Below are 22,110 nucleotides of genomic sequence, written 5' to 3' on the forward strand. Positions count from 1 at the left end.
CGAAGAGCAGCCAAACTGTCGGATTTTTTTCTTTCTTGGCGCATCTTTTTGTCTTCAAAATGTAAGCAATTTTGAAGGAAACCAATCTCTGGAGTGTCATTGTTGTTCTAAAAATCTCTACACATCTGTCATTTCTCCATAAATTCTGATGATTACAATGATAAAGTCCTGCTATGAAGGCTGTTAGTTCAGATAGTGAGGTGTCATGATAATTATATTTTTTAGCATTAGTATTGGTGCATATAGAATGTTTTACTTGTATTTCATTATTAGTGTATTTCACAACATCTTGGAAAATATTGTCCATTACAAACAATTTCCAACATTGAGTTACAGCACTGGTATTCTGTTCAATAAGTTTCACCTCTGGCAAAAATCTAATACATTTTTTGACCTAGTTCTAACATTGGATTTTTCAGGTATACATGACCATTTTGTAGCATTTCGACCAGTCAAATATTTATTTACATTACGGTTTACTTCCTCATCTGAATCACATTCTTTATGCTCTACTTCTCTGTCATTTCTTGCTCCATCTCACTGTTGCAACTTCTTTGGCTTACATGATCCAAGTCCTTATTGTAGCCAAATCACCTGATGACTCACTTTCAACCTCCTCTCAAAGTTGTAAAAGTGGATTTTCATGTGACATTGTACTAAATTGGGCTAAGTCAACAAGAAAAAAGTTGAAAGAAAATTAATAAAAAAATAAATGCACAAAAAATGTAACATTGAGTGTAAGGTGGTAAACACCTGTTGATACTTCGACACATATGCACACACACCTTGCTGTCCATCTACCAAGTGAATGAACACAGATTGCCTCCTGAATTCCCCCAGCACAGCTACTGAGATGCAGTTGACTACCATTCTGCTAAAGTAAATATTTTCACTAGAAAGCTATTGTCTGGGTGTATTTCACCCAACTTTATCGTACAAGCCTTTTGTGGTTTTAAGTCATTTATTTAGACTTTCTGATTTATGTTTTGTTTTGTTTTGTTTTTGTTACTAGGGATTGAGCCCAGCAGGGCAGGGCCTTGGGGACACTAAATACACAGAACTACAGACCAGCCTCTGACTACTGGAATAGTTTCAGAGAATTTGGGCATGGGCACATAATAGACTCCTTATTAACTATTCATTATTTTGCCTTTGAATTCTAATCTGGTACCAGATTTGCACATGCATTTTCCAAAATATAACTGATTAAGGTATTGTGTATAAAGGAAGTTAAGAAAGGTCTTTTTTGATCAACTGTAAAATTTATCATGCATCTAATAGTGTACACATTACTTATTAAATCCATGTTATTTCTATATAAATATTACAAAGGCTAGGTAGCTAAGAGGGTGGATAAATTTTCTAGATAAAAACAGGAGGCAGCTAGGCATGATGGAGTGTGTGCCTGTGGTCTCATGTACTTGATTTGTTTTGGGTTTTTTCTTTCGGTACCAGGGATTGAACTTGGGACCTTGTGCTTGCAAGGCAGGCAGCAGAACCACTGAGCTAAATTCCCAGCCCAAGTCTCATGTACTTGAGAAGCTTAGACAGGTGGATTACTCAAGCCCAGGAGTTCCAGCTGAGAACTCTCCTAGAAGCACCTCTTTCATTTTTCCTGTGCTGGCCAGAAGGAAGATGTGGCTTGGCTGGTGGGTATCAAGCCCTTTCCCTTTGCTTCCCTTTGTTCCCCTTCACTGCCACAATGGACTGGGACAACTTGCTTCACTGTCCTCCTTGGCCGTCAAACTGTCATTTTTCACTCCAACGTAAGTGCAGCCAGACGGTCAGTGCAATTCCCAACCCCCACAACTGCCACTTCTTGGCTTTTGTCTAGAAAGGCTTCCTCCTTTGTGCTGTAGCACAGGCCCTGTTAAAATACTTTGGTGTGCCTATAAACCTGCTCATGATACATTTCTTGGGTAGTATGGGCCTCAAAAGTCCTTTAAATCTGCTTGAGATTTTTATCCCGAGTAGTGTGGACAAATAAAAGAGCAATAAACACTAAGAGCTGTTGGCACCAACAAGCTCCAGTGGCCAATAGAGACCAGCACCTGGTAAAGTTGACCTGCAGTAACTGGTGGCGGCAATACCAGTAGCTGACTGTCAACTGTTGGCATCCAGCATTATCTGGTGTCATCAGGACTACTAGCAGAGCTGCACTTTGCTGATTCATGATTTCCATCTGAATTGAGCAAAAGAACCCTAGGCTGAATGGCAACACAGAAACCTGGGCAACACAAATCTTGTATCTTAAACAAACAAACAAACAAACAAACAAAGAAGACCCCTGGGTATGTTGGTGCATGCCTATAACCCCAGGACTTTGGGGGGCTGAGGCAGGAGGATCACAAGTTGGAACCCATTCTGGGCAATTTATCAACTCAATGAGGCCCTGTCTCAAAATAAAAAAATTAAAAAAGGGCTGGGGATGAGAATGTGAAGGCCCTGGGTTCAATCCCCACTACTGAAAAGAAAAATGAACTGTATGACATGAACAACACAATATACTTTAGTTTCTATGATTGTCATTAAGGGTTGATAAAATGATGTGCATACAGGTATGTGTTGTGTGTGTTCCTGGGAATTGAATACAGGACCTTGCTTATGCTAGGCAAGTGCTCTACCACAGGGTTACATTCTTAGACCTTTTTAAAAGTCTGAGACAGGGTTTTACTAAATTGCCCACCATGGCCTCAAACTTACCATCCTTTTTCCTCAGCCTTGAGTCGCTGGGATTATAGGCAGGCACTACCACACCTCGCTAAATGATGATAGATTTTAAATCACAAAATCCACTTTTTCCAAATCAATCATGAAGCCTCTCCATCCATAATAATTCATTTTCTCAGTGGGAAAAATGAAGTCATTTGGCCTTAGTTGTGTTATGGCAAACTGAGTTATATCTTGCACATATGTGCAAACTTTTGGGCTGTTTATCCTGAAACTAAACATAACTTACAGAAAAGACATTTATGGGAAAGAGCAATTTTGTATGTTAATCAAGGTAGCCAGGGTAGAAGGGTATTCAGAATTTTTTTTTCCCTAAAGAGAAAAAAAACCTCAAACAAGGTATCACTATCATCTTATTACTTTCAAGCATTTTAATTTTAGCTTTTGCCACTTTTTCATAAATGATACTGCTTGTATTATACATTCCATATTTCTGATCATGATAAAACATTCTTTAGAATGTATGTTTCTTTCTAATCTTGGTACTTGGTGTACAAAAATTGTGGATTATAGTTCTGCTGAGCAGCAGACTGGAAACGGCATTGAAAGTACTGTGTCCACACAAACTTCTTATAGGACCTATCATGCTGTGCTATTTTTCAAGAATTTTCTTCCTCCCTCAAATGCCACCTATGGGATCCTTTCTGAATCTACTAGCTTATGTGCTGAGGAAGAGCAGTTGGGTGGCCCTATGGACACTGCTGGTGTTTCTGCTCTTCCTGCACAGCAGGGCTGCTGTGAGAAAGAGGGTTGGAATCCGTCCACACCTCAGACTGCAGGTGTTTGCACAGTTCACTATGTGGTTATTCAGATGACATCACCAAATGCCATGACAAATCATTAGTTAACATTGGTCCATGAGGTGTCTATAATCATTTAGGTGAAACATTTCTAAATGGATTTACATTGGGTTTAGTATTTAGGTTGGATTTAATATTGAGATAATCAGTTTTCTATTTCCTCTTACTTCAATATTAAATGAATATTTTAAATGAATGCAATGTTTAAATGCAGTAATATTTTGGGAGACTGAATTCTCAACATTCCTACAGTAGAAGTACTCCATACCACATGCAGAATGGAATACCTTGAACTTTTCATGATTAATTTAGCAATAACTAAAAAAAAAATTCTTTTGATGCCATTTACTTACATGGACTTCAGTTGATTTATTTGAGTTGTTATACTAATTCTTTTTAAATGGAATTATAACGTATATGACTATTAAATGGAAGGAAAATATAACTTTTGTATTGGTACACATTCATTATTGCTATCACATACAAATATAATTTTCTAAAATAAGCTTTGGGTGCAAAATGAATACCAATAAAAACAAATTCAATTTAATATGTTTATTAAAAGCTAACTGAATTTATTAGATGCAGTTTTACAGTCATTTCAGTTAAAACTTCAAAAGCAAATTTCTCTGGGTGGTGGGTTATGGCCTGTGTGCTAGTAAGAATGTGTGTGGCATGGTGATAATCACCCTTCCTGACAACCGGAGGTGAAGAGCAAAGGTACACATTCATAGCTGATGGAAAAGCTGGAAAAGAATACAGGTTCTAGAGCACTTTAACAGACTACCTGATGCAACAAAATGCATGTTGTCACACAGCCAGACTTTGATTTTGCAGTGGTGAGGATCAAACCTTCATGCATCAAGACCTCAGGCATACTAGGTAAGTGCTCTACCACTGAGCAACATCCCAGCCCGCAGACTCCCTTTTGGCAAAGCTAAGCTTTGGAGAAATAACAGCATGTCTACTGAAGAAAATGAGCAAACAGCTTACATGTACATCCGGAATCTATGTCCTTCATTCCTGCACGTTTCCATGTGCATGGCAGTTAGGTTCTCTGCAACCAATGGTCTCTTTTGTTTGGGAATACAGTAGAATATCTGACAGCCAGCATTTCCTACCTTTTACTAGCCAGACATTGGGAAAATAAATGTTTCCAATGTAGCCTTTTTCTTCAGGAATGCATGACCATGTGAAGGGATGGATAAAAAAATAATTCAGGTGTAATTAATGTGGTCAGTATAAAACCAAAGGATACCTGAATTTCTGGAATTATGTACCAATTTTGACTGTGTCTAAGATTGTTTTTCAAAGTGAAGAAGCAGGATAGGTGATAGAATCTATTTTTGAAAGACACATTTTTAAAGAGACATATACTACACCCTGTCCCCCAAACCAGATGGTAAGTAACATAGTGTGAGGAAGATTTCTTTTACTCAGGTTTCAGTAACTTATTTCAGAATCATTCTAGATTAGCAATTTCTCTTGCCATCTGGGCTTTCCATCTCTTATTTTTCAGTTTATGGTTCACTAACATTGGCTCTTATCATTTACACTGATCATATGAAACCCTAATACTTTTTTTTTTTGTTTGGCTTTTTGAGATAAGGTCTCACTGTAATTCAGGCTGGTCTTGAACTCACTATATAGCCCAGGCTGGCCTTGAACTTGTGGTGATCCTCCTGGCCTGCCTCTCAAGTGCTGGGATTACAGACATGTGTCACCACACTCAGCAACCTTAATAAATCTTAAACCTGTGTAGCCAATGTTTTTGCTTAGGTTGCCCCCCACCCCACTGTTATAATAGAATCAATTTGCACTGAGAGTGCAAAGCCAGCCTTTGATCGTTTTTCTGTGAAACTGGGGACCATGCACAAGGGATGTGGGTGGCTACTGGAGTTTTTGCTGGCTGAGATATTGAAGCCAGAGCTTCAGAAGAGCACCTGAAACAGAAATACCCTTTGGATAAACAGGTTTAAATATGCGCTCCCATTCTTCTGATAAAATAGTGAGAATAATCCTTCTCAAAAGACTTCTACTGTCTCTCCCTGAGAGTGGTGTCTGATACGGATTAACCACTGTCAATTCCAGTCTTTTCAGATACCTAAACGTTTTGAAGTAACTTTGGACATCTTAGGTTATGAGTAAAAGCTATTGGCTGCAAATATCAAATGGATAATAGTAAATGTATATGTTATTTTTAATCACAATAACTTATATAATTTTATTTTTCTGGAATGAATAATAAAGCGTTCTTTCCATTAAATTGAAATCTTCACAATTTGTAATGTAAATACATTATTCATATATTAATCATATATTGTTTTTACTTCATAAATTGTTTTTATTTTTGTAGGCTATTAGAAGGACTCGTATCAAATTCTTGTCAAAAAGCCTGACAAATGGGATATTCCTGATGACATAAAAATAATTATTGAGTATGAGGTACAGCATCTTCAGTTACAAATTAACTTTTTCAGGTCTTATTTATAGTTAACTCCTAATGTCAAATAAGAATACTGATAAAAGCTAATTGTTGCTACAAAAAGTGATTTTTACTTGGAAATGAATGAAATTGTAAGTTTTATTAGTAACATACGAAAACATTTTTTTTTTTTGATACCGGGGATCAAACTAGGGTCCTTGCACTTGCGGGGCAGGCGGTGGAACCACTGAGCTAAATCCCCGGCCCAGATGACCTTATTTTAATAGCATTTCCCTTTTAAAAGCTTAGAATATAGCGGGTCTGTTTCAAATATCCTAATTAGAAACAAAAGTCAGAAAATAGCAATTGTAATTTTCTTTCGGGAAAGTTTTTTTTTTTCCAAGGGGGCTCATAAGAAATTCTGTCAGGATTAAGTTCAGAAAAGGTTTATTCTAGCAGACTTTTGAGGAAGGCCCCCTAAACAACTGCGAGACTCCAGGGTACACTATGTGTCAGAAATTAAACTACCATCAACTGACAACTAAACTCGATACCTTTGATCTTAAAGATAGCATAGATAAACCAGCCTAATCTCTGAAGGATTTCTTCCCTAAGTTAGTCTATACAAGGGTGGGACTGTACATGTTTCAGGATTTTTTAAAAAAGAATCATCTTTAAAAATTCTCACAAATTTTAAAAAGTGCTTGCTAATTAAAATATATATTTTTTTGTCTTTAGGTATTCCATACTAGGTTGAAAGCCTTGTCAAATATGATGGAAACAAATACATTATGAAGCAATGGCTAGGAAAAATCTATCCACATGATTAAATTTTGTAGAACATGAACAATTTTTTTCTTGATGCATAGCCTGAATTCTACATTTCTGTGCAACTGGTAAATAAAAGCTAAGACATAATTTAATTATCTTTTCAAAATAAAATTCAACATATCTTCTGCTGGCTTTCTGTTAACTTTATTTTCAGTGTGACTAAAAATTCACCTAAATGGTGGACTTGGAAAAGTCAATTTCTAGTTGGGTTGATACTAAACAATGCAGCTGATATAATGGCTGCCACTTACTGAGTGACTGCTATATGCTAGGCATTGCTCTCATGATCTTCTGTCAACTTTAATCCTTATAGTAACACTGCAAGGTAGGTAATTTTAGTGTCATTTCACTAATTAAAAAAAGGAATATTAAAGAGGTTAAAGTGCTTTGCCAAATTTACACAATGGTAAATTGGCTCAGTAAATACTTGAATATACACTTGGTGTCAGCCCTGACACTAGGGGGGGAAGGGACTAGAAAACGACTACGAAGGCAGACAAGATCTCCATTCTCAAGGAGCTTCCACTCCAATAGCGAGGTTGAGACTTGACTATAATGACGCTAGAATCAAACTTTCCTTCTCAGCTTGTATGCTTCCTTCCTCCCCTAAAGACACTCCGAGAGAGGAATAAAATAAGTTAGTTGAGAGGAATGAAAACACATTGTTGGAAAGAAAGGGTAGAATATGATTCTCAAGATTTACCAAAGGAAAACCCGTGTCCTAGATGTGTGGAAAAAGAAAACCACACTGAATGTTTCAAGCTCAGTTGTCATTAGTTACAAGGAAAACTCCCTGCATGTGTCGCCATACTGTGGATGGCCGTATTGTGTTGCCCCCGTGGACCCTGGGACAAGGGCAACTAATGACAATATGCTGATACTCATGCACTTTGTTGTGCTATGAATAACAGTGCTTTGTGTCTGTCCCAGAACTTGAGTTTTCTGCTAGCATCCATGAAAAAGTAACAGATTAACTTACTAGCTTGTAAGTAGGATAAAATAAAATTTCAGACCTGACAGGATGTACTTAAAATCACATATTTATACTGAGTTATATGGGTGGGAATTTAGCTTACTGTTTCTGCTGCCTGTCTCACAAGCGCAAAGTCCTGAGTTCGATCCCCGGTGCCCCCAAAAAAGAAAAATTAAACATACTAAGTTATAGAAAATTATTAGGTTAGGGCCGGGGATTTAGCCCAGTGGTTCCATCGCCTGCCTCGCAAGCGCAAGGACCTGAGTTTGATCCCCGGTACCAAAAAAAAATAAAAGAAAGAAAATTATTAGGTTTGATGGAAATTAAGAATTCTTTTTATTAGTATAAAAATGTTGATATTTTTTCTATAGTGGAAATATTACACATACACTTGTATGAAATGCCAGTATACAAAAGTGTGCACATAATATATTTATTTCCCAAGAGTATTTCTAAGAGTAAGATTTTGAAAATAGAAACAAAGTGAACATAAGAATTCTATTGGATTATATTCAAGATCCAACAGATTTTGCAGGGATGGTTTATCTAGTATACAATATATATATATATGTATATATATATATATTATTCAGGACAGAAGGAAACATTATGTAAAGTACAAAAGTAAATAAAAAAGCACAAATACAACTTATTTTGGTTGGAATTTCAGAGATACTTTTTTCTCTTTTCTTTCCCCTTTACCTCAAAAGTTATAAATACTTTTGAAGCAGCATGTATTGTTGTACTTTTGATTTTTTGCTGTACGGTTAGTGAATCTGAGAGTCTGGATGACTGGTGATCATCTATTTGGCCTTCCCATTCTTTTGTTTCTTCTTCTTTTATTAGTAAAGGTTTTCCTAGGGTTTGGCCAACAAGGTTACAGACTTCTTGAGCTTTGCGCCACGCATTCTCAACAGCCACAAGACAGGCTTGCCGTCTTAGGAATTAAATGCAGAGCTTGTTAATATGACATTCAGTGAACAGCGGTATTGAATACTTTTGTTTAAGGAATAATTTAGTTAAAGATGTACTTAACTTACCGAAGATTTTCAATAGAACCTGGAGTATGATAGAACTGGGGTGGGGTGATGACAACAGAGCTATCTAGTTTTTCAACAAGAAAGTTACAAATATTTTGCATTTTTCCAAATTCAGTAAATGTAATGCAGACCTGTAAATAAAATGACACTTGGTATTATTTTCATGTCTGATGTACTGTTTCAAAATTGTCTCTAAATGTGAGTAAAAAAGTAAAGCCAGGTTATAAGGTCCTTTTATAGTAACAGATAAGAAAAGCGTATTTGATACTTAGAACTAAATTATTTTGCTATTAAAGTTAGACATTTGCTTATAAATTTTGAAATTTAGAGAATATTGACTTGAATATTTTAAAATTAATTTTAAACCACCTTAAAATTTTATTCATTTTTAATTTTCATGAAATTGGCAAAGTTCCCCTTTGGCTTTATTGTTAGACTAGATTATAAAATAACTTTTTTATGACTTCTTAGTCTAATTAATCTTTGCCATCAGATTTATGATTAGCAGTGATTATGTCATAATTCACTGCTATCACTAAGCTATATTTCTTCCAGTAGTTACTCTAGATCTCTATGCAGAAGCTTGTCTGTTTTACTTTTATCTGCCTTTAAACATGTGGGAGCAATACTTCAATATTGTAGCTTTTAAAACTTTTTATGGAAGCTGTCTATACCTTTTCTTCTAAAGAATGCTTATGCAAGCTCAACAATGTAAAATAAAAAAGTACAGGTAGTAGTACTAGAAAGTACAGGTAAAAGTACTAGAGTAGCAGTAAAGAGGTGAGATCACCTTACACAATGGAAAACAGTGACTTTAATTGTAAATGTTATCCACTAAATACTTATCTTCCCCTTGGTTTCAAAACTAAGTATTGGTCATAGTAATAGGCACAAGAAGCAGATTCAACTCAACTTAAATTGCAAAATATTCAAACACTCCGAAGCATGCAATTTTCTCTTTCAGTGAACTAGTCTTTACTTTCCACTTATCTATCAGTCCTCTATCAAGGATTAGTTTCTTAATGTACAGCCCATTCTGTCTCTATTTTATTACCATAATTTCTCTGTTAATCTCTTACCTGTTTTTATATGTTATTTCAAGAATGTTCACAAAGTTATCAATGATCTCCTTATCCTATCTCACACGTGCTCGTTCACACAGCCACCATTTCATTCCCACCTGTCTCCTATTTCTCCTATTCCTGGCTCCTTTGGCTCCAAGACACTATTTTCAGAATATTCCTTTGACTAGGCTTCTCTCAATTTTCTGTTTCCACTTCATTCTTCTGTCCTTTATCCTTGAGCATGCAGTATTTGGAATCTTATGAACCTCTTTCATTATCAGTTTATTTCTTTAGCTTTTAAAACTCATAATGGAAAATTTCAAACATATACAGAATAGAGTCAATAGTATAAAGAACTCTCAGGCATCCATCATCTGGTTTCAACAATGATCACCTCATGACTTATTTTTACTTTATGTACAGTATACTACACGTATTCTACAAGTTTTGATGTAAAGTTCTGTTCTTGGTGACAGATGCTATACAGTCTTATAGCTACATTAGCAAATATTTAGACCTTCCCCAAATTCTCTCAAGCCCTTTGTTATCAGTTCCTTCCCTAATTCCCAAGTCCTGGCAACCACTTGTGTGCTGTCCATTGTTAATAGACTGACCCTTTTCAGAGCATTACATAAACAGAAGCAAGCAACATGCAGCCTATCGAGACTCACTTGCTTAACTTGGCATAATGCATGTGATTCATCCATGTCCTAGTATCATAGTTTGTTCATTTTACGGTAAATGGTATTCTGTTATATAAGAGAAGAAGTAGGATTCTGATATAATCATAATTTGTTTGAAAAACATTTTGAGTTGCTTTCAGTTTGGGACTATTAGAAATAAGGATGCTGCTTTTTCAAAGTAGTTCTAGATCCTCTGCATTTCCAAATGGATTTTTGAATCAATCTGTTAATTTCTATTTTTTTAAAGTTAGCATGGATTTTATTTAGAACCGTAATGAATCTATATATAAAAATCACTTTAAAGAGGACTGATATCTTAATAATTTTGAATCTCCCAAATCATAAACAAGAAAATCTTGTCTACTAAAGTCTTCTTTAATTTCTCTCAGTAATGTTTTATAGTTTTCAGCATGTAAAGTTTTATATCTAGATATTTAAAATTTTTGATGCTTATTAGTTCTACTTGCTTTTTAAAATAGGTTCTATTAGGTTTTCTACATAGTCATAGTGTCCCTGAATAAAGACAGTTTTACTTTTTTTTTCTCAGTCTAGATGCCTTTGTCTCTTTACTTGCCCAACTGTATTCGCTAGAATCTCAAATGCAATGCTAAATAAAAGTCATAAGAGTAGCTATTTTTGTCTTGTTCCTATCTTAGGCACAAAGTATTTCATCATTAAATATGATGCTAGCTGTTAAATTTTTCATAGATATCTCTTATCAGTTTGAGGAAGTTCTCTACTATTCCTAGTTTACCTAGAATTTTTATTAGGAATAAGTAGCAATTTGTTTGTTTGTTTGCTTGCAGTACCAGAGATGGAACCCAGAGCCTTTGTACTGCGCTATATCCCCAGCCTTTTTTCTTGCACTACGAGCACAATCTCTGCTGTTATCTGAGAAATTATTTCTGATTTCATCTTTTCCAGATCCCCTTTTGTTGCCAGTTCAGTGGGTCCAGGTGGTTGAGTATCAGAGTGTTCCAACTCATTTCCCTTTGGGGTTGCTGCAGGTGATCTGGAAGTCTGGTTTTGAGACTTATTTATGTGTCTTCTCATTTCGACCTGGGCGGGCGGGGGGCGGGGGGCAGGTGCTGTTGGTGCCCGCGCGGCTCACCTCCTCTGAGCTGGGAGAGGTGGGACAGCGGCTCAGAAGCCCCTTCCTCTGGGCTGGGAGCAGTGGGACAGACGGTGGCGGAAGCCCTTCCTCTGGGCCGCGACCCAGCCCTTTTTCTTAAGATAAGGTCTTACTAAGTTACCCAGGCTGAGCCCAAATTTGCAATGCTCCTACCTTAGTCTCCCAAAGTAGTGGAATTATAGATGTGTACTTGTAAAGTTTTCTTTTCTTTTCTTTTCTTTCCTTTCTGGTTTTGTTATCTTCTGGCCTCAAAAATTGATCTGGGAAATACTCCCTCATTTTCAGTTTTCTAGAAAAGTTTGTATAGAACTGGAATGATTTCTTTCTTAAATTTAAATATTTCTAATTTCCCTTTCAATTTCTTCTTTGACTCAATAGGTTTTTGAAAAGTATGTTATTTAAATGCCAAATATTGGCAGAATTTCTGAGGATTTTCTGTTGTTTTTATTTTAATTCCACTGTGGTCAGAGAACTTACTTTGTATGATTCAAATACTTTTAAGTTTACTGTATTTTATTTATACCCCAAAATATAGTCTGTCATAGAAAATGTTCCATGTACACTTAAAAGTGAAATGTAAGTTGCTATTTTTTTGAGTAAGTGTTCTACAGATCTCAGACAGGTCAAACTGGTTGACAGTATTATTCAAATCTTGCATTATTTTCAAAAAGAGGTCAGTTGTCTTGTCTTTGTTCCTTAGTACATAATATGCCCCACTCCCCCCATTTTAAGATTTAGCATTGGTTTTGAGCAATAAGAAATCCACTCTTATCTTTATTCTCTGGTACATGCTTTTTAAAAGTCTGGCTGTTTTACGACTTATCACTGGTTTTGAGCAATATAACTACAATGTGCACTGGTTTTTTTTTTTTTTTTTTGAGACAGGGTCTCACTATATAGTTCAGGTTGGCCTTGAACACACTATGTAGCCCAGACTGGGATCCTCCTGCCTCAGGCTCCTGAGTTCTGGGATTATAGGTGTACATTACCATGCCTGGATTACTTTTTGTATTTCTTGGTTTAGGATTGGCTGAACCTTTTGAATCTGTGGTTTTATAAGTCTCACCAAGTTTGGAAAAATTTTGGTCCTTATTTCTCCAAATAGTTTCCTTGTCCCCTACTTTCCCCTCCATTGGTACTTCAGTTAAATGTATATTAGGTCACCTAAAACTGTTCTATAGCCCATTCATTCCTTTTCTTGCTTTTTCTTACTGTGCTTTATTTCTGATAGCTCTTATTGCTATGTTTTCAAGTTCTCTGAGCTTGTTTGTTAATGCCTAATTTGCTGTTAATCCTATTAAGTGTATTTTTTATTTCACACACTGTACTTTTCATTTCTGGAATTTAAAACTTTTTACATGCTCCCTGTCTCTATTTAACGTCTGAGCATATGAAATACAATTCTAATAACTTTTAATGATTTTGTCTGTGAATTTTAACATTTATGTCAGATCAGGAGTGGTTTGAATTTATTTTTCTGCTACTATGAGCTATACATATTTCTCTGCTATTTTGCAAGCTAGAAATACATATCAACTCTATTGGCAAAAATTTTATGGCATTAAATGTAAAATCTCAACAGTTCATTTTGAAAATGCATTAATAAAGAGTAAGATGGGAGAAATATGACCTTAAAGCAGCATATGAAAAGACACCTCCTTTGGTTGTAATTGCTGACTACAGGTATAATCTGAATAGAAGGACAGTGTGATAAAAATGCCAAAAAAGTTAATTCAGACTTATATTTGGTATTAGGAAGAATATTCCAGAGAACTGTTTGACAATCTTTCTCTAACATGGATTCGTCAAATTACAAATAGAATACTATTGTTTGTTTAGGAGGAAATTGGCTAAGGGAAGAGCTTGTCATTTAAGAAACAATCAAAGAAACTAAGGGTTATCACCGTTGGAGAAGAAAAATAGTAGCATCAATATGACAGTGAACTTCAAGTCTATATTTCAAGGAAGAAGTGTTAGTCTTTTCTTTTTGAAAAGGTATACTAATAATGGATGGATACTAGTGACTCAATGTTGCTATGATGTTAGAAAACTGTTTATGAGATGTCTGAAAAGGGAATGGGCCTTCTATATTTATGCCTATCTATGTATAAAACTTTGCATAATAAAAATGAAGAGTTGAAAAAAAGACTGGATGAGATAAAGTATAGAAGAAAAATACCTAACACATGGCAGGCATGCAAGAAAAAGAAGTGAAAAAGAGGAGGGAGAAAACTGCATGAGTGCTACACTACTTGCTCTACTTAATACTGAATGGCTATTATATTTCAGGCTTTTAAAATCCTGTAATACTGAGATTATGACAAGAAAGAACACAAGAAGTAGCAAATGTATCAACACAGGAATTGCAAAGCCATGGTTTTATCCAACTCCTCTTCTCACATAACTTACCTACCTTTAATGGAATCATTTAGAAACTTTCTAACCTCCAATATTTATCTTTAAGAGGAAACAGGAGGGTGGGTGGGAGATTAGATAAAGAATCTTTATCTAAAATTGGGTTTTGACAAACAATAAAAGTTGCCATATTTAGTCTGTGTATACAATTTGATCAGTTTGGACATATGCATAAACTCCTGATACTGTGATCAAAGCAATAAACCTGTTTATCACTTCCACAAGCTTCTTTGTGTGTTTTTTTTTTTTGTCGGTTTGTGGTAAGAACACTTATGAGATCTATCCTCTTAAATTTTTAAGTGCACAACACCATACTAACTTCAGGTACTGTGTTGTACAGCAGATACCTAGAGCTTATTCATGTGGTAACTTTACACTCATTGAACAAGAACCTCCCATTCTTCTCTTCCCTACCTCTTCCATATTCCTTGGCAACCACTGTCCTATTTTCTGCTTCTATAAGTTTATTTCAGATACATCATATAAGCAGCATAGTGCAGTATTTATCTTTCTCTGACTGACTTGATTTACTTAGCATAATGTCTTCCAGGCACATCTATATAGTAGTAGCATATGGCAGGATTTCTTTCTTTTTAAAGGTTCAATAATGTTCCCTTATATGTAAGTAACACATTTTCTTTATTCACTTCTCTGTTGAGGATATTTGGGTTGCTTCCATATCTTGGTTATTGTGAATAATCCTGCAATGAACAGTGGTCCCTTCATCTGTGCTTTTGGTCTCTGTGGCTTCAGTTGCCTGTAGTCAGCTGTGGCCCAAAAATATAAAATGGAAAACTTAAGCAATACACAGTTCCTAAATTTTCAACTGCATGCCATATGGAGTAGTATGATGAAATCTTAAACCATTCCACTCCATCTTACCCAGGACATGAAGCATTTCTTTATCCACAGTATCCATGCTGTATACATCACCCAACTGCCAGTCATCTGGTGGCTGCCTTGGTTATCGAGTTGGCTGGCATGGCACAGCAGTGCTTATGTTCAATTAACCCTTGTTTTACTTAATAATGACCTCAAAGGGAAAAAGTAGTGATGCAAAAGGGCATAAACCAAGGGATGATAGATTAATTCTGGTATTATGTAGCAATGCTACAGAGCATGTGGGAAAAATATAGTATAGACAGGGTTTGGTTCTGTGTGTGCAGTTTCAGGCATGCATTGGAAATCTTGGATTTTAACCTCTGCAGACAAAGAGGAGTCACAGACATCTATTCCAGATCTTGATATCAATTCTTTTGAATATATACCCCAAAGTGGAATTTGTGGATCATATGGTAGTTATACATTTATTTTATTAAGGAAACTCCATATTGTTTTCTGCAGTGGTTATACCATTTTACATTCCCACCAATAGTGTACAAGGGTGCAAACTTCTCCATATCCTCACCACCATTTTATCTTTACTTTTTCTGTAGTAGCCATTCTAACAGGTATGAGATCATGGTTTATGTGGTTTTGTACTTTTCTGATAATTAGTGATGGTGAACACCTTTTTATATACCTGTTGATCATCTGTATATTTGTATGTCTTGTTTTGATACATGTTTATTCAAGCCTTTTGTCTTTTTTTTTTTTTTTGGTGGAACTGGGGATTGAATCCAAGGTCTTTGCCCTGAGTTACAGCCCCAGTCCTTTTCAAAAATTTTTTATTTTGACAGTGTCTCATAAGTTGTTAAGTTGCCCATGGTGGGTTGGAACTTGTGATCCTCCTTCCTCAGTCTCCCAGAGTGCTGGGATTATAGGCATATACCACTATGGTCCATTTTAGAATCAAGGTTTGTGCTTCTTAATTATAGAAATGTACCTACCATCTAATCTTAGTCCATATATTTAACAGTCCATGAGAATAGTAGTACATGCTAGATATTAGGGTTTAGTGTGTGTTACATCCATAGTATAAAGCTATACATTGTTCTTTATGCATCGGTTGTCATACTTTGTATCTTGCAATTCCACTACCCTGGTCTCCACTGATCTAAAGCTAATCATGTATTGGAATGTGTAATATAATGTGCGTTCTGGCTGCCATGGAACCCTATACAAAAAATATAATCAGATTTTTCTCAAGAAATTTTAACAGAAAACTTTAAAAAGGCAACTAACGCAGAAGGAAGAGGAGGAGATTTTAGTTAAATTCTCAATCATGTCTTAGAACAAACAACTCTAATACACTCTTTCTGTACTTGGAAGTTCAGTCTCTTAATAATTCAGTGGTCTGAACATTCCAGTTTTGTTTGAAGTCTGGCTGTATAATTCTGGGACTATTTCTTTTTCTTCCTTACTCCCAGGTGTATCTTCACAATACACCTCATTAACAAAGATAACCTGCTCCTATCTATTTTCATAATATTCTGAAGCCCTAACAGGTAATAACTACTGGGAAGTGCTACTGCACACTCCCAACTTTTGGCCTCTGTCATTTAGAATCTTATCTGATTGTTCTTCATCTGATTGAAAGGTATTTTTCAGTCCCCACTAGTACAAAATAACTTTTTCCAAATAGATTTCCAAAATCATAGCAAGTAACTGTAAATTTCCTTGAGATAGTTAAATTTTAAAGGAGAAATCATAAAATTGTTATAGTAAGAATTAGTGCAACAAGCAATATTGTTGAAATTATGAGAGATAAGATGCCAGGCTAATTACACTCTAATTCTATGTCTATGTGATCTAAAACTAATACCAAAATTAGGAAAAGTAAGATATTATCTGTCTGACTATAGGACCAGGAAATTTCTTGAGGTATTTTCTACCTCTAGAGACAAAGATTCGACCACTGGACAAATAAAATTCCATTTTAATCCCAGTCTTCTTTTGTTTCCTGAGACAAGGAGGTAGTATGAATTAAGCACATACCCTAAAATGTTTGGGCTCAGAAATAGATAGCAATCTTATAACTAAACCAGAACTATAACATAATCTGATTTCATAAAGTCCTGATCACCAAATCTTTAAAGGTAGGTAAAAAAAACAGGCAGTTGTAGAATCTAAAAGTTATAATTGAGAATACTCAAAAATAGTATCCTTTTTAATTTGTGTAAAGGTTAAAGATTTTTTATTTTTAAATAATACTTATCGCAACACAGTAAAAATGCACTATGGAAGAAAAGAGTGTTAAAAAATATTTCAATCCTTTATATTATGACTTTATTTATTTTCTTTTTATCAAAGAGAAATACCTGTCCTGTAGTATTTTCTGTTCTGGGTGAAGAAGCACAGGTAATGGGAAAAAAACAAGAACCAAGATACAACATGTACAGGTACAAGCACCCAATGATAAATGTAAATGTATTGTATACCTAAAATTTACCAATAAAAGAATTTAAGCAAAAAAAAATTTATTCAAGTGGTACTTAAATGCTATTTTCACCATTGTTATTTTTAATTCATTTAAAAAAATTTCTCTTAAACAAATCTCATTAAAATTATTTTAAAAGATCATTGGAAATATAACATCAAAAATGATTTAAAAATAATGTTTTATCAATACTATAAGAACTTCTCTAATACATTACAGTTCAAGTATAAAAAACTAAATGACAATCTGTACCCACAAAGTTATGCTGTTATCAATTATTTGATAAGTACATACCTCTGCTTCCATGTGATAACCATTTTCTACTCTTCTAAAATCCTTTGTTATAATTATATTTTCTGCCTGAAAAAGAAAGAACAAGATTATGATTATTAAGTGTTTGGCTACTAAATGCTCACTTCTAGGTATGGCACACAGATGAGGAATTGTTTGCATACAAAGCATATTTATTATTAGAGGGGTATTTAAACAATTTCTAAATAATTTGGGGCAAATAATTTAATTTTTTTGAGTTATAAAATCAAGTTGATATCTTGTATACTATTATGAAATTATTAAGGATTTAGTGAGAAGCTATAAAGTACTTGACACAGAGAAAGTACTTAGCAAAAGAGCTGCTATGCTATTACGAGATAAATGAAACACTATACTTTGGTCAGTTTGTTTCTAGAAAAATAGTACTAATGCTTTTTGGCTTTCTGGGTAAATACAGGAGACATAATTCTGATGAAAAGTTAAATTTCCTAATTACTTTTTAAATTCAGTGAAATGAACTCTACCCACTCTCAAACATGGGGACAAAGATATTTTTGTATCTTTCAAAATAAATGCTAAGAAACCACAATGATTATTATGCCAATTAATAATTTAGCAAGCTATTTTGTAAGGAAAATGGCTGCACCTAAGGTTTAAGCTATAATCTAATTACAGGCATTTTATGTTACCCAGAAAAATTCTAAAATGTTTTGAGTATGTGAACTCGTGTTCCAATTATAGCTCTGCTGTCACTTCTATGAAAATTTTAATGCATTTTTTTTTACTATAAAGGTTATACCTGTTCATTGTAGAAAACTTACAGTACAGTAAGTATAAGAAGCTATATATAGCCCTGCAAATGCAAGGACCTGAGTTCAATCCCTGGTACAAAAAAAAAAAAGAAGCTATATATAGTATATAGCTCATGATCAGCTTTTTTAACTTAACATGTAACTTTTCTGTCATTTAATATTCTTTAATGACATGTAAATACACCTTTGTTTCAGTTTTGGATATCTTTTTGTATATTTTATTAAGAGATTTCGGCCAAGCACTGATCTGACTTCTGTCTTTTTTTTTTTTTTTTTGGTACCAGGGATCAAACTCGGGACCTTGTGCTTGCGAGGCAGGTGCTGGAACCACTGAGCTAAATCCCCAGCCCTCTGACTTCTGTCTTTATATTTTTGCCTTTTCCAGCATGACACAGGAATAGAATACATAGCTTTTTGGTCTGTTTTTTAAAAATTTTTTTTAGCAAAGTGCATCTAAGATTCATTACTCTTATTCTGTGAATCAAATTTTATACCTTTATTGCTGAATGTCTTTTCCATGCATGTACCACATATTTATCCATCTCCCGTTGAGACATGTCTTAGTTGCTTCCAGTTTTAGCAATTATGAATAAAGATGCTATAAATAGCCTGTGTTCAGATTTTTTTTTTTTGGTACCGGGGTTGTGTTCAGATTTTTATATGAATGTTCTGTGTGGTTCACAGCATATGCCTTGAGTCTAAAAACTCATCTTCAAACCCAAGTTCACACAGATTTTCTCATTTACTTTTTTCTAGAAGTTTTAGGTTTTACTGTCAGGAAAGATGGTCTTGTGCAGTCTTTCGACACCTATTCACTGCCCAAGAATAGGCCATGGCCCTAGAACACTTCCTTACCAAGAAATAAAGTGTCCCAACAGCTTTCACTGGTTTTGCTGCTTTGCATGGGATTATCTTTACCTACGAATTTCAGACACAGTGTGCACTCCTTTATTCTGCTTAAGGGTGTGTATCTCATGCCACCTGGCCAATCCCCACCATTACAGCTGTTTCTGTGGGGGAAGGAATAGAGTCCTTTTGAAGCAGCAGGAGAGATGCATGTAGGCCAATTGTCCTGCATCAGCCACCAAGAAATCAGCAGACTGAGGTAGATTGGCACCTACTAATGCAGGTGATTCTGCTGTTTCTTCTCTGTGTTACTAAAGGGTTGTTCTCTCCAGGCCTTGACTGAGTTGTGTTTTCTTGTGACTGATACCACAACGCAATGGGTAAAGTACTCAGTCTTTTATTCTGATGATAAGTAACAGATGCCACTTGCTCAATACTTATGTTTAGGTCTATATTCCATTTGGAACAAAATTTTGTTGAAGGTATGTGTCATTCATTTCTTGCATATGGACATTCCACTGTTACAAAGACTGCTTAGATAAAACATTTTTCAGTAAAAAAATGCTAAAAATGAGGGTTATATCTTCACACAAGCTTATAAATCTATGATCTATAATACAGTTGAAGTATAGCTTATTTTCGTGTGTTGTTCTTTCTTATTAAAAAAATTTAGGGGGTTATACATTATGCTATGAGAATGAACATTATTCATGACAATGCAAAAAAACCCCACGACAAATGGCCTCTGCTCTGGAGAGGTTTAGAATATGTGGTAGAAACTAATAAATTAAGAATTACAATATGAGGTGAAAAGTTGTATTACAAGTGAGGAGTGGAGTGTTGTATGGCAGGGATTAATGTTATGTTAGGAAAGAAAGCCAAGGAAGTGAGCTTGGCCTGGTTCCTAAAGTCAGACTAATAGGAGGGAAAAAAAAGTTCAGGTTATAAGGAGCCCTTTTAAACTAGGGAATGATGTTTACAAATGTTACTAACAATATTCTGAAGTTTAAAATGAATAGGGACTTTGCGAAAACCCATAATTCATCCTGAAAAATAATATAAATGATATTATATTATCAATTGAACAAATTACCTACATGATTGCTTTTCTCTTTTAACAGGGATAACTGGAAGATTACAGTTCTTCCTTTGTCTTACTTTGAACACCAAATCTTTAATGTAATTACTAATGCAATTACATTAAATATTAATTAATATTATTAAATTATTGATGTGATTTAGTGGAATAATTTATTTTGTTTTATATAGAGGTTAGAGATACATAAGCTCAGTTTACATTTTATATAAATAACTTAAGAACTAGTTACATTTTTCATATAGGACTGCAATAGGAGTAAATAGATTTTTACTAAACGCTTTTCTACATATTAAACCCATTTTGTTCATACCATTTGAATCCTTTTAAAATGTAAATTCACTTGGGAAAAAATTTTCCAAATGACTTTATTGACTGTTTATGTTTGTAAATGTAATACATATTTTCTCCCTAAGATAAAAACTTGCTTTAGGGGTTATGGCATTTCTAGGAATAGACTGGAAGCAAAAGCTTTGCACCTTTACCAACTTAATGTTACCCTGGATAAATCACAACTTTGGTCTTTAGGATCATACTTTGTAAAATGATTAAATGGATACGGATGCTGCACTATAGCTTACTTTTCTAATTTTCTTTCATTCCAATTACCTACAGCCTGGCATAGATTCTGGATACGGGAAACACATGAATTCAAATACTGCCCTACTAAAAGTTTAGAGCATTAGTTAACCTCCTTCAGTGTGGAAAATGGGTATATTAAAATACGTCTAGCTGGACCGTTGTGCGGGTTAAATAACGCTGGTGTCCCCCACCTCCCCTTTTTAGAAGTAGTTTAAAGGGAGATTTATTTAGTGATTTGTCTGTTAGAGGTATTTCATATAAGTGCCAGCTACAATAAGTACACTAGCTTGTTTTTAAAAAGTTTAAACAAGTTCAAGATTTTTGGGAGGAGTATTTTTAAACCGAAAATGGATCCCATCTCTCCCCCTCCAATTACTGTTAGCAATCACTCCAAGCAAAGCTTGACTTAGCCAGGAGGAGGCGGGTCACTGTCTTCACTTGACAATTTTACGGTGCAAGTTTAACATTCATCATTTAAAAAACCAAACCACAAGGGCCGGGGATTTAGCTTAGCGGTGCCGCTGCCTGCCCCGAAAGCGCAAGGACCCCAGTTCGATCCCCGGTACCAAACAAAAAAACCACAGCCAGTTAAAAACCCACGCGATACACATTCTTTTCTTAAATCCCTGACTGACAGCCAATAGCCGCTCTGCCGAAGAGAGGGAAGCAACGTCCAGCGCCCGCACCAGCGGCCCACTTTGCGAACCCCGTCGCCCGCTCACCTGCACACCCTGCTGCCGCAGGCTCTGCGCGACGTAGTCCAGGCGCCGGCTCACGCTCTTCTTGGCCTCGGCCGCCGCCTCCTTTGTGCTGCTCACTCGCACTACCGCTTGCGCCCGGTCGGGGCGCGCGGACACCATCGCGGTACCGCTTACGTGCACCTCGCGGGGCGCAATTTGGGCCTGTGCGGAGGAGAGGGGCCGGCAGGTACCGGGCAGAGTCTCTCCACTGGAGACGACATCCTTCTCCCGGGCACGATCAGCCCAGGGAACCAGTTCCACGAATACCCGCGACGGAGGGGCCCGCGGCGGCGACATCACTCTGGTAGCTGGGTTTCCATAGCAACTCCGGCTACGGCGGCCGGAGGGT

The 22,110-nt window shown here is 35.7% G+C and overlaps 1 protein-coding gene across 1 annotated transcript; it reads right to left on the reverse strand.

Moving 5' to 3' along the window:
• Positions 1–4,070: 4,070 nt before the first annotated feature.
• On the reverse strand, positions 4,071–22,058 carry Irak1bp1 (interleukin 1 receptor associated kinase 1 binding protein 1). Its single transcript, XM_004863972.4, has 4 exons — positions 21,744–22,058; positions 17,707–17,772; positions 8,800–8,930; positions 4,071–8,696 (listed from the first exon to the last, which is right to left on the reverse strand). The coding sequence occupies exons 1-4, from the start codon at positions 22,056–22,058 to the stop codon at positions 8,426–8,428; spliced, it is 783 nt and encodes a 260-aa protein (XP_004864029.1). The 3' UTR covers positions 4,071–8,425.
• Between the last annotated feature and the right edge of the window lie 52 nt (positions 22,059–22,110).

This window comes from Heterocephalus glaber, unplaced genomic scaffold (genome assembly GCF_053883595.1).
Source record: "Heterocephalus glaber isolate CG9 unplaced genomic scaffold, H.glaber_assembly_v1.0 deba00000818, whole genome shotgun sequence".
Taxonomy (NCBI): domain Eukaryota; kingdom Metazoa; phylum Chordata; class Mammalia; order Rodentia; family Bathyergidae; genus Heterocephalus; species Heterocephalus glaber.

What these genes read in the sequence shown, in the direction of transcription:
- Irak1bp1 (XM_004863972.4), bottom strand. Translation starts at nt 22,058, where the DNA reads ATGTCGCCGCCGCGGGCCCCTCCGTCGCGGGTATTCGTGGAACTGGTT. An exon ending in TGCGGCAGCAGGGTGTGCAG is followed by an intron (nt 17,773 to 21,743) that starts GTGAGCGGGCGA and finishes TTTCTTTTTCAG; the next exon opens with GCAGAAAATATAATTATAAC. An exon ending in GTTATCACATGGAAGCAGAG is followed by an intron (nt 8,931 to 17,706) that starts GTATGTACTTAT and finishes TTTTATTTACAG; the next exon opens with GTCTGCATTACATTTACTGA.